Source organism: Salvelinus sp. IW2-2015, linkage group LG18 (genome assembly GCF_002910315.2).
Source record: "Salvelinus sp. IW2-2015 linkage group LG18, ASM291031v2, whole genome shotgun sequence".
NCBI lineage: Eukaryota > Metazoa > Chordata > Actinopteri > Salmoniformes > Salmonidae > Salvelinus > Salvelinus sp. IW2-2015.
The window spans coordinates 16047654-16060535 of NC_036858.1; the positions used below are offsets into that span (position 1 = coordinate 16047654).

Consider the following 12882-nt stretch of genomic DNA (forward strand, 5'->3'; position numbering starts at 1 on the left):
GCTTTCGCTGTAAAGCATATTTTCAATAGGTGGATTAACAACAAGCTAAGTTGTGTTTTGGTATATTTCACTTGTGATTGCATGATTATAAATATTTTTAGTAATATTTTGCGCCCTGCAATTCAGCGGTTGTTTAGGAAAATGATCCTGCTAAAGGGATCCGTAGCGCAGAGAGGTTAAAGGAACGGTGGATGCTTCACTCAAGATACAATTCAATCTGGGTAAATGATTGTAAAGGGATGGGAGGTTGATTCCATGYTTTAGCTGACAGAGTGTGTGTGCGTTTACAAATGTGTGCTGCATACCTTGGCTTCTGTGGTGACCACAGGTTTGGGGGGAAACTGCACCTCTTTGGCTTTCAGTATGGTGTTCTCCTGCAAGATGTCCTGCTGGGACTGGTTGTGTCCAAATGGCTGGAGAGAGYAATAAAATGAAAGAGATTTACGGAGGGAGACAAAAGCGATAGAGGGGGGAAAAGAGGCAGGACTTCTTTGAAAGCCTACAAACACCAAGACTTTCAAAATCATTGTTGATTGAAAAGGACAAAAGTAGAGCGGTCGAAGGGACTAGCAAATAAATACTTAAGTGTAAAGTTTCAGTAGCCTCGCTAGAACAGCTTGGTTCTTGGAGTAACGTTTCAGACGGTGACGTTTGTCAGGCACGATGTTAGCAAGACATCGCAAGGACGCACAGCGTTGTGAAGGGGAATCCATTCACGCGTTCTACTTGAGCGTGGTGTGTGTGTGTTTACCTTGCGTCCGTAGAGGCTCTGGTAGAAGATGACCCCCACCGACCACACGTCCACCTTGTTGGAGATCTTGGGGGGTTCCTTGCCTACCACAAAACACTCTGGGGGCAGGTACCTGCAGAGGGGGCATTATAAATTAGTTAGTAATGTATACTAAACAAATATATAAAACGCAACATGTAGTGTTGGTCTCATGTTTCACGAGCTGATTTAAAAAGAACACAGAAATGTTCCATGCGCAAACTGTCAGAAACCGTGTCAGGGAAGGACATCAGTGTGCTCGTCTTGCTCCTCATCGGGGTCTTGACCTGATTGCAGTTTGGCGTCGTAACCGACTTCAGTGGGCAAATCCTCGCCTTCGATCACCGCTGGCTCCCTGGAGAAGTGTGCTCTTTAAGGATGAATCCCAGGTTTCAACTGTACCAGACAGATGTCAGTATAGCGTCGTGTGGGTGAGAGGTTTGCTGACGTCAACGCTGTGAACAGAGCGCCCAATGGTGGCAGTGGGGTTTTGCTATGGGCAGGAATAAGCTACGGACAACAAACACAATTGCATTTTATCGATGGCAATTTGAATGCACAGAGATACCGTGATGAGATCCTGAGGCCCATTGTCGTGCCATTCATCCACCGCCATGTCGGCCCTGTGTCGCAACGATCTGTACACCATTCCTGGAAGCTGAAAATGTCCCAGTTCTTCCCCCATTGAGCTTGTTTGGGATGCTCTGGATCGACAGCGCGTTCCAGTTCCCGCCAATATCCAGCAACTTTGTACAGCCATTGGAGAGCGGGACAACATTCCACAGGCCACAATCAACAGCCTGAACAACTATGTGAAGGAGATGTGCGGCGCTGCATGAAGCAAATGGTGGTCACACCAGATACAGACTGACTGGTTTACTGATCCACGCACCTACCTTTCTAAAACATTTTTTTTTTTTAAAGGTACAGTATCTGTGACCTACATATCTGTATTCCCAGTCATGTGAAATCCATAGATTACAGCCTAGTGAACTTCAATTGACTAATTTCCCAATATGAACTGTAACMCAGTAAAATCTTTAGAAATTGTTGCATATGTCATTTTTTCTCCATTGTAGATTGAGTGTATGAATGTTATAAAGTTTCCATTGCTGACTGTTGTATGTGTGTGTTTTTGCTTATATGTACGCTTGCAAGTGTGTGTAAAGTGCGTACCAGTAAGTCCCTGCTCCCTGGGAGGTCAGCTCCATCCCATCCACAGAGTTGTAGCTGTCGTCATCCATGATCTTGGACAGGCCGAAGTCGGTGATCTTGATCTCGCCGCACGCCGTGCCGTTCACCAAGAGGATGTTGCCTATGGAGAGAAAGAGATGGGAAATGTAGTGAAACGCATAACACACATTGTGATGAATCTTTTGATTGAGGTCATTTGTGGCAAGCAGTTCATTGTATTACATACATATGATCAAAGCTCCCTCTAAACTGCACGCGAGCTCGTAGTAGCCCCGGGACTGCCGCYCAGAAGAAATACAATAATAGCCCACAGAGAGAAGCACGAGATTAGAAAGTTGAGTAAAGTTCAGAGTTTTCCCTGTTAGTTAACAATATCAACGTTTCCCCTTTACTGTGTTTGTGATTGAATCAACGCAATATTAGCCACTTTCAACGCAACATACCGAAACAAAAACGAACTATGCAAGAGATTTTGTTGTAGGCAGAACGCATTGGAGCAGGATTCTATTGCATTGACATGCACAACTCAGCCCATACTCCAAATAGACCAGACCAGTGCAGCATAACCACATCAGAGCTGCAGAGGGCCTACATAKAAATAAACCATTGCCATATATGGATCTGTGCCACTTACTTTGAARTGGACTGTTTACACCATGAGCGGTTGTGAGTAGATGCGCTTATTTTGAGATCAAAGCGGGAACTGCATGTAGCAATGTGCACATTTTGTTAATATTCTTTGCTCGTTAGGGTGTTATTAGCCGAGTTATAGATGATTTGTAGTCAGCAATAGGGGAGTGTACATTTCTAGCCATCTTTGAAAAGCGAGTCAGGTAAAGAGCTTTTGTCTTAAAGGGCCAGTGTTGTATTTTGAGACAGGCTTGAATAAGCTAAGTAGCCAATAGGCAGAGGGTAGCATAATTTGTCTGATTCTCTGTAATAATGGTATAGGAATAATAACTTATTTTATTTGGTAAAGTGGTTTCTTGCATCAAACAACATTTCCAGTCACCTTGTCTGAAAGGACAAGTGGATAAACAGGTTAATGTCAAGCCCTGCATGTTTTTTTCAAAAGTCTCATGGAATGTAGGCCTGCATCAAACACCACACATTGGCTGTTACTGTAGGCTGAATGATAGAAACTCTATTTCCATGTTAAAATGTTATGGGATGGCTTTTCTCCATTGTTTTTTATGGTAGGCCTACATTATGGTCAAATAGACAGTCTACTTGGCCACTTAAAACAGTAACTTAAAGCGGGTACAGCCTCAGTGTTCACAGTAAGKGCGCGCTGGAAGTTGCACAGAATTTTCACAACATTCAAGTTTGCGCTCAGCGGACCTGAAATGAGCTCAATGCTGAATTTTTTTTGAGGGAACATTGCATATGATAAATACATTTTACCTTGAACTTTATTTGGTGTGTATGCTACAAAATACTACTAAAAAAAGGGAAGACTATAGTGGACCGGCTAACTTAAAACCCAGATATGCATGGACGTCACAGCAGGGTCAAACAATCAAATACTGTCAAATCAGCTGCGCTCAATTTAGTTTGCAAGTTGAACTAATGGAATAGTACCAAAGGTGAAAAATCCAAGCTAAATCTAGCGCACCTCAAATACCGTCAAGTGTTTGACACACACATATATATATTTGACCCGGTCACTCCTGCACAGCTCAAGCCTACTCCTGCAACAATTAAGGTTAGGATTAGGGTTATCGGGAGCAGGTTAGGGTAAGGGTTGTCAGGAGCTGACCGTGGCCTGACTAACCTGGCTTGAGGTCATAGTGGATGATGGGCGGGCGGATCTCGTTGAGGTACTTGAGGGCATTGACGATCTGCATGATGATGGAGCGGCCCTCCTTCTCAGACATCAGCTTGTGCTGCTTCAGGTAGAAGTCCAGGTCGTTGCCCTCGCAGAACTCCAGCACTGTGCAGAACCTGGGGAAGAGAACACACAGAGTGAAGCCTTTTAAAATTAGGAGAAAACCCTAGAATAATGGAAGTCACCATACAGACACCGAACTAAGGGCTAAATTGACTAGATTGACTATGAATAAAAGCATGGATGAAAGTTCCGATCCATCCATCCATCCATCCATCCATCCATCCATCCATGGGTTAGTGATGGAATGACTTACGAGTCTGTGTCCAGTGAGAAGTAGTCATACAGTTTGACTATTCGGGGATGGTCCAGTTCCTTGTGGATCCTGTACTCTCTGCAGGCATGCCTGAAGCAAACATGGATGCACTACGGTCAAACACTGTAGTGACTCAACACAGCACACACAGAGTAGATGTCTACAGTGTCGGACCTAAGCAATCACATGAAGACACACAGCCGAGAACATCTTGGAAAATCCCTACAACCGGATAATGGATGTACAGATTAAGGGGACATTACATCAACCAAATATACAACAACCATCCAAGGAATTTGTGTGTGATTTAAGTTAAACCATTATTTTATGGGCTGATTCAAATATTTAAAACACTGCCAACAACTGAGGTAGCAGAGTTGGAGGCAACATTTTCTGTACACAAAACACAACTGATTTAATCTTAGAATTTTTCTTGGATGATATCTATGAGAAGGCAGCAATTATTTACTCAAATCTAAAGTAAAAAGCGAGAAACTGTGTTGTATATGATACAACCGGCAACAGCAGTACATCAAACTCGTTTTCCATAAAGTGCTTTCCAGTCTACTTAAAATTATTATTCTGTGCACCGAGGCGGCTGTTTGGCGGACACAAAATGGCTGTCCAGCCGCAGGTTTCCTTACTTGTGGTAGTTCTCCTTCTTCTCGTCCCTCCAGTTCTTGTTGAGCTGGTGGATCTTAACCGCCACGTATCTTTGCTCCGTTAGGTCAAAGGCCTAAAGATGAACACAGAGTCAGACCAAAACAATGTTATAGAGCAATATTCAGTTCATTACATGGATGGACTTAGGGTGCCTTTCGTAAATTTCCTCCAGTGTTACAGAGTGAGCTCTGGGTCGTTCGTAAATTCAGAGCGTTGTCAGATTGTCCGTTCACTCGGAGCGCACACTGGACGCTCTGGTCAAGGTGTAGGGTTAATCTGAGCATTCTAATCTCACAACAGCAATTGAGCACCCAAGCTAACTGGCTAAAGTCGGCTAGTTTGCTAGCTACTTCCAGAAACAAATGAGAGAACACCTCACTCTGACCATTTTACTCACCCTAGCAGAGCTGGTTAGACTGTTTTCATGTTATTTTGGTTCAGTGACAAAGCCGTTTGCCGACGTTTACTGACACCAAGCCTAAAAAGTGGTCACCTTGTAAACTTCACTGAAGCCACCTCGTCCCAGGAGATATAATAGTAGGTATCGGTCGTTCAACGTGGGGTGGTCTTTAAATCTGAAGAGAGGGGGAGACCACTGGTCAGTCTCTGAATGAGGATTGATCAAAGGAACAGGTACATGCTACATTCCAGGAGGATAAACATACAACAGGACAGTCCACTCCAAAATGTTCTGTACTCTTGCTGGTCCTGGAGCGCTACAGGATGTGCTGGCTTTTGCTCCAGCCCAGCACTAGCCCACTAGATTCAAATAATCAAGGTCTTCAATCTGCAGGTTGGCATTTATTGTCATGAATCTTGCCCTGGAGGCAGCTCTGCAGAGTGGTCACTACCTGGTGTGGCCACAAAGTCAACAGATCGTATTTTAACCCCAACCACACTGCCAACTCTGATGCTTAACCCTAACCTTAAATGATGGTTACATTTTTGTTTTCATTAATTTTTACAATATAGACAATTTTGACTTTACAGCTGGCCCAGCTAGCGGAAATCTCTCAGTTCTGCCTCCAGGGCAAGATTCATGACAAACATCAACATGCCTTCAATCTTGAGGACCATGATAAGATAAATCTACTTTGTAGTGAGAACGAGTTTGGTAATTGGAATGGAATGCAGAAAAAGAGAGGAAGGCCAAGGGGAGCGTACGTGGAGTTGTCCTCGTTGTGGATCCTCTTCAACTCCCGGATGTGGAGGTTCCTGACGCGCTCCAACCTCTCCAGCTCTGCCTGGATCTCTGCTTCCTCCTACAGGAGACACACTTGTTAGTCACTCAGTATCACACACACTTCATATAACAATCATGTCTAATGACAGTACTGTTTGGATTTATTGTGTATTGCATTTCTCCTGTTTCTTTTCAGAGATGACAGCTGAGAAGGACAGTACCTTCTTTAGATGCCCAAGCCGGAGTTTGAAAATCTCCTCCTGCTCGTGATATTCTGCAAGCGACAACCTGTGTGGTTCAAAGACAAAAGGGGCAACTATAAAACAAAGTCATCTTCTTTCGGGTTTCGTCTCTATTGAAGACTGCCCCAGTTAGGCGCTTAATCAACGGACCAGCTACACCTATGTGGAAGCTTGCTGTTCAGCACCTGAACAACTTGGATGTGCATATTTTACCCTTGTTGGATTCTAGCTTGAAATATCTTTATTTATGCTACCTTACTAGAACGTATTGATTACTTTGCATGTATAATGAATGTATATGTTTGTGTCAATGGAGGGTGGATAAGAACTAGGTGTATGGAAAGTTACTGAGTGGGACAATGGGGGGGGAGAGGCAGGAAGTTTACATTTGGTCAAACATGTTATTGGTAAATCTCATGGATCCTATGGAGAAAGGCAAAGGGCAACAGTCTGGTTTCAGTTACTGATAAGGTAACACAGCCGTGGAGTAGGGAGGAGTGAGGAATTTGGGCCGAGGTCAGGACAGATGAAGTGAGAAGGAACAGTTCCATTACACACATATACTTACATGCCCAACAAGATTCTAGCAGGGAGCCGTGGCCATGACTACACCAGTGAGAGGAACCAATTAAGTTCCTGACAAGTATTGGCTGTCTAGATGTGCAAGGAGTTGACTCCGCCTAGTAGGAGAGTATAAATATATGTGCTTGTGTAGAAATGTCTTGTCTTTACAGCTGTATGACCCAGTGGGTGAATAAACTTGATTTGAGCTTTTCCTAGTCATCCGTTTGAGTTTTTAACTCTGTTTAGAACCTAACACCCTCTTCATTAATGGCTCTCTCACACACTGCGATTTTTTGTAAATGCTAAAGTCTTTTGATATCCTCCACTGTAAGAGAGAAAGAACAGCTGGTACATTTTGAAGATTTGCTATCAGAAGAGTGCATACACTTTGCGACTCTGCCGTTGTGACACTGTCCGTGTCATTTCCACTATTATTATTTTTTTTTTACCGTTATTTTACCAGGTAAGTTGACTGAGAACACGTTCTCATTTGCAGCAACGACCTGGGGAATAGTTACAGGGGAGAGGAGGGGGATGAATGAGCCAATTGTAAACTGGGGATTATTAGGTGACCGTGATGGTAGAGGGCCAGATTGGGAATTTATGAATAAACTTTGATTTTATTTCATCATTAAAAATAGCAGATTCAAACAAAAGGCTTATTTTTCAAATCTGTCATAATGTATATGTTCTAGTTGGCCAACAATGGCTGTTAATAAAAGGCAGTCCAATTCGGATCTTTTGCCACTAACTAGTATTTTGACCAAATCAGATCAGCACTTTTGCCAATAATTGGACAAAAGATCAGAGTGGCATACTACATTAGAAGCTAAATCTACTTAGGGTTTTCAAAAGCTAGCCAGCTTCAGTTAGTGTCACATTCCAGCTCAGGCTTCATCCGTATTACGACGGTGGATATTGTCGCAGATCATCCATTCTGTTGACCAGATACTCAAGCGGCCGCTCTAACAATGAAAATAAATGTCTTCAAAAATGGAAGGCAGTCGGGAGGCAAGATCAAGTGGGAGTTGGACCATTCTAGCCAATGAGAGGGCAGATACGCATGTGAATAGGCACAACTCTGACAGTGTTTTATTTWAAWWWWWWTTATACATTGGCATTAGATATATTTGGTTGCTTTCATAAAATAGTGTGAAATACACACAAACTAAATGTAGGGACATGTTGTTGTGATGTTAAAAAGATGAACCAATTGCTCCATCTTTTCTACAGCACATGCCAGCATGCAGTGTTTCTATTGGCCAAAGACAACAATCGTGTGGAATCTCCCTTGTAGTGTTCACACAGCACGAAAAGTGCAAAGCTGTGTCAGAAAATTCAGACATTTGGTGTTGTCCGGAGCTCGCAAGTGCAATAAATTGGATGTCGTTGACCCTACCATACAGTGACTCATGAGCTCCCGTTTATCACGAACGACCTAAAGATCATGAAAAATTAGCTGCGACACATGAATCGTGCCACTATCGTTCCAAACTCATACTGTGGGGGCTTGACATAAGTCAACGACACTGGCCAAATCGACCCCTAGACCCTCTGCACTTGTGGAGATCTGAGAGGATTTAACAGGTGTAAGCAATATCGTAATAGCTTCAATTTGTCCTCTAATAAGCTAGGTGGAAGTTTCACCATATTGCCTATATAAATCTAATAGTCTAAAATCCTAAAAGGGCATTGGGACACCCTTTCCCTATACCTGTGTCGTGTTCATAAGGACACAAGGGAAAACATTTGGCAACAGAAAATGAGAAGGAGCCTTTCTTATTGGACAAGTTCATGTAGTCCCTCCCTGTTTTCCTTTGTTTTATTCCATTTTGTTCCTAATGAACATGGCCTACACAAAGATAAGCCAGAGGCACAATTCGTCCTTACGCTTCGTTGTCTTGTCCGTTGGTCTTGCTCTTGCGTTTGTTGGTGCCGGAGCTGTTGGGGGCAGTTGGAGGCTCCATGGTGTTCGGTGTGGTGAGGAGGGTGAGGCTCTGGGCCGTGGTGGTGGTGGTGGTTGTAGAGGGCTTCCTCTTACCCAGCAGCTTCCGCTGTCTCTCTATGTCCTCCCTCTGAGAGTTTATCCTCTCCTGCTGCCTGGGAACACACACAGAGGCAGACACAATGAGGGGCAATGTGGATGGCACAGTGCTGGGCCATTGAAATCATAGTAATTCTATTTATTTCTATGCGTTAGGAGTAAAGTGTATGTATGTATGACTCTAAGCTGTGTGTGTTCACTTGAAGAGGTTGTGTGTGGGTGTGTGCGCACACTGACTTGATGAGGTTCTGGAAGGCGTATCCGTCGGTCCACTGCTCGGTGAATGAGGCTCCGTGTCTCACGGTGGTGAAGTGGCCCAGTCGCAGGCGGTCCTGCATGCTTTTGTCCCGGCACGTCCTCTTTTCCTGCTTCGACTGGACACACACACACACACACCGCTGATTACAATTATTTACTTCTAATCGGGGTCTGATTTTGACCTATGACACCAGGTGAGTAGAATCTCAGGCCAATCAATTAAAAGGGCAATTCCACGACTTTCCAACCTCAATCATTATCTTCAGCCCATACGAGTGTCTACACATGTGAAAACGGCACGTTTCTATGATCTACAGTAAAAAAAGATGAGGTTCTAAAAAAAATGGTTCTGTGAAGAAAAACAGTGATTTTCAAAACCTGCAATATGTTTCTAGCCAGAAGGAGGATATTTTCTTGCTCTCCACATCACTGCGAAACTCATGTTTGAAAATCACTGTTTTAACTTTTGATGAGGTCATCGGGTAGAACTTAACTTTATATTTTCCCCCCCTACAAAACATAGAAATGCACCTTTTTACATATGTAGACACTGGTATAGTGCTGGAGATAACGAACAGGAGATGGAAAAGTTGTGGAATTGCCATTTAACTACCAGGTAGCTAGTACTCTGGACCTCCAAGGGTTAGAATTTACCTTGAGCCAGGTTGTGCTTCTTCTGCGGTGTGAACAGACCCTTATGCCACTCGGCATCGATTTTGCACTAAGTACTGCTCGTTTTAAAGTTTAACCATATCAGCTTGTTGTTTTGGACATTTAGAACCAAGGGTGTCCATGGAAATACACTCACTTTCTCGATAAGCAACTTTTTGCTCATGGTCACACACTTGTTGAGGCGCTCCTTGTACCGCTCCAGCGCCCTCTGTTGCTCGTCTATCTGGCGCCGCAGGTCACAGTTAGTCTAAAAAACAACAACCCCCTGTTTGTATACAGTAGTAGTTTTGCCTCCCTAGTTATCAGACACCTACAGCTACTATCACAGTAACTACCCAACATCATTTGACAATTACATTGAGATGTAAACTAAGATGATTTGCAAATAAACAAGCAACGTTTTGGTCACATTAAACATTTTGGATTCTCCTACACAGTTTTTCTTCTAACGGGTAACTCCAATGCCGTAGAAAGAGATAAAGATGTGAAACAATGTCTTACCCTCAATAAGTCGTCGATTCGTCCCTCCTTCTTCTCTAGGTCAGAGTTCTTGTTGTTCTCTAATGCTGTCAGCTTCTCAAGCGTCAAGTCAGACTGGGGTGTGTGTAGGAGAGTGAGTGAGTGGGAGGAGAGAGAGAGAAAAGGAGAGACGGGAAAAGCGAGAGAGAAAAAGAGAGACGGGAAAAGCGAGAGAGAGAAAAAGAGACGGGAAAAGAGAGAGAGAAAAAGAGACGGGAAAAGAGAGKGAAAAAGAGATGGGAAAAGAGGGCGGAGAGAGAGATTAGTACAAAAGGCACTAATGACAGAATGGACAATGCATCCATCAATAGGGTTGATTAAGCAACAAATGCGTAGTTAGGCTGGTGGTCAATAACCAGCTTTCCAATTATTTCCAAGTTAAGGATAGGATTACTTCAACTGCCTAGTATGGAGTGGCACAACATCAGTGCGTTCTAATATGGCAGAAGTGGAGGTGAGCTGTGCCAAGGGGAGACCACTGTCTAGCCATGCCAGGTAAGGCGGGAGGGCCAGGCAGAGCTGTTTACCTGAGTAGATTTGTGACAGGATGAGGAGGAGTGGAGCAGAACAGGCTTCATAGAGCTGGAGGAGGAGGAGGGCTCGGCGGGAGCTGCTGAGCCTGTGGACGACGGACTGCCCTGCTGCACCTAATGAGATAGAAGGGGGGGGGGATATTTCAGACTGTTCCCATCGATCTACACTGAGAGTCATGTTAGTCGTTAAGTGAGGGAGCATAAAGAGGGCTGGTGCTCACCGCCACTGGGGGGTTAGAGTGTGAGTGTTGACAGGAGGAGCGCACCAGGGGAGGGATGCCCCGTGCCAGACTGGTGGCAGGGCAACTACCACCAGCAAACTGAGTCAAAGCATGTGCGCGCGAGAGAAACAGAGAAATGATTGAGCCATTGAAGGATGAAAGTACAAGCACAGACAGAGTCTGAAGAAATGCTGTATTTCAAATCAAGCGTGTTAAAGTGCTTCAATTGAAGGTAATGAGATATCAAGACAGCCATGTGTTAGCAAGAAAGCTACGCAGTTCAGGAATTTCTCACTCACCTCAAAATAGTCGCTAATTTTGTGACTTCTGGCGCCTCCCTTATCGTACTGCTCTCCTTTCCTCTTCCTGGTTCTCTGGTCACTGGGCTTCTTCTCTGGTGTCTAAGCAACGGGGTCACACAGTACACACCATTGGAGGAAAGACAACTACAGAATAACTTGTGTCCATCTTTTCTGGGTTACCTAATTTCCATTGATCGTGTGTGTGTGTGTGTGTGTGTGTATACTTGTGGGGACAAGAATAGTAAACAATAAAAAAATTACCAACTGGGGACATTTTGTTAGTCCCCACTGTTAAGTACATGTTTTAAGTATCCCTATATTTCTGTTATTACGGGGCTATCACTCAGTCAAGAGTGCGCCTGCGCAGGGAGTCTTGTTGTCGATGGACCTAGCCTTGAGTGTAACTGGCTAACCTTGGGTAGTGTGTTTCATATAGTTAAACTTTTTAAAACTGGAACCTTGTCGTTGTGTCATTTCATTTTGTTAGTCCCCTGCATTATTGCAGGGAACAGAGCTGTCAAGGGACATTTACAGCCGACCTCCGCCTGAAGCTAAGAGCGAAGGAACACTGGAAACTAAAAAAGTGTGTGTATGGACTGGCAGATGCATCAATCTACTGGTACAAACAAAGTCAAGGCAACAATGCTGAATACAGGTGGAAAAATTTCACAAGTGGATCCTGCAGTCTTCTATTGGCTTGATCAAGACTGCAATGTGACTGGAGTACTTGCCTGTCATGTTGATGACTTTTATCTGGGGTAGCTCACAGACCTTTGCTTCAACTGTGATTCCACACCTCAAAGCTGTTTTCTACGTTGGCCTGTGGAGGCATGATAATTATTTGTTATGTTGGCATAGAGTTTATTACAGTCGATGAAAGACTACTGATGCAACAGGAGAGCTATATCAAGAATCTTCAACCCATTCACCTGGATTTCTTCAAGAGCCGTACAAAGGAATTCCCCTCTGTGGAATTGAAGCTGATCAATTGAGGTCAAAGATAGGACAAATTTTATGGGTTGCTAGACAGAGTAGACCTGATGTAATGTTTGATGGTTGCAACTTGGCATCTAACACAAAAACTGTCACACAACCCATTTGTAATGGGATCTTGAATAATACTTGACATTTAATTATGTTGTTGATGTTTTTTTGTCTTTAAAGAAAAGGGGGAGATCTTAAGTTCATGTTTTAAGTATCCCATATTTCTGCCTATTACGGGGCTAGTCACTCAGTCAAGAGTGCGCCTGCGCAGGGAGTCTTGTTGTCGATGGACCTAGCCTTGAGTGTAATGGCTACCTTGTAGTGTGTTCATATAGTATAGTAAACTTTGTTAAACTGGAACCTTGTGGTTGTGTCATTTTGAGTTAACACCCACAAGGTCATATGCTATTTCTAGGGGGTTTAGGGTTAAGGTTAGAATTAGGTTAAGGAAAATAGTATTTTGAATGGGACTGAATTGTGTGTCCCCACAAGGTTAGTTATGCAAGACTGACTGTGTGTGTGTGTGTGTGTGTGTGTGTGTGTGTGTGTGTGTGTGTGTGTGTGTGTGTGTGTGTGTGTGTGTGTGTGTG

At 43.7% G+C, this 12882-nt stretch overlaps 1 protein-coding gene across 2 annotated transcripts in view; it reads right to left on the bottom strand.

Annotated features, from left to right (window-relative positions):
* Positions 1 to 12882, bottom strand: part of LOC111978104 (serine/threonine-protein kinase tousled-like 2) — a 34137-nt gene that overhangs the window by 3942 nt on the left and 17313 nt on the right. Inside the window, exons 4-19 of one of the 2 annotated variants that reach the window (XM_024007918.2) lie at positions 11306 to 11407; positions 11007 to 11105; positions 10780 to 10899; positions 10235 to 10327; positions 9870 to 9980; positions 9041 to 9177; positions 8650 to 8859; positions 6175 to 6241; positions 5935 to 6032; positions 5264 to 5345; positions 4752 to 4843; positions 4108 to 4197; positions 3738 to 3907; positions 1946 to 2084; positions 752 to 863; positions 306 to 413 (exon numbers count right to left, since the gene is read on the bottom strand). In XM_024007918.2, the coding sequence (XP_023863686.1) occupies positions 306 to 413; positions 752 to 863; positions 1946 to 2084; positions 3738 to 3907; positions 4108 to 4197; positions 4752 to 4843; positions 5264 to 5345; positions 5935 to 6032; positions 6175 to 6241; positions 8650 to 8859; positions 9041 to 9177; positions 9870 to 9980; positions 10235 to 10327; positions 10780 to 10899; positions 11007 to 11105; positions 11306 to 11407 (1830 nt within the window). The remainder of the gene's footprint in view (positions 1 to 305; positions 414 to 751; positions 864 to 1945; positions 2085 to 3737; positions 3908 to 4107; positions 4198 to 4751; positions 4844 to 5263; positions 5346 to 5934; positions 6033 to 6174; positions 6242 to 8649; positions 8860 to 9040; positions 9178 to 9869; positions 9981 to 10234; positions 10328 to 10779; positions 10900 to 11006; positions 11106 to 11305; positions 11408 to 12882) is intronic. The other variant, XM_024007917.2, reaches the window with a different exon arrangement.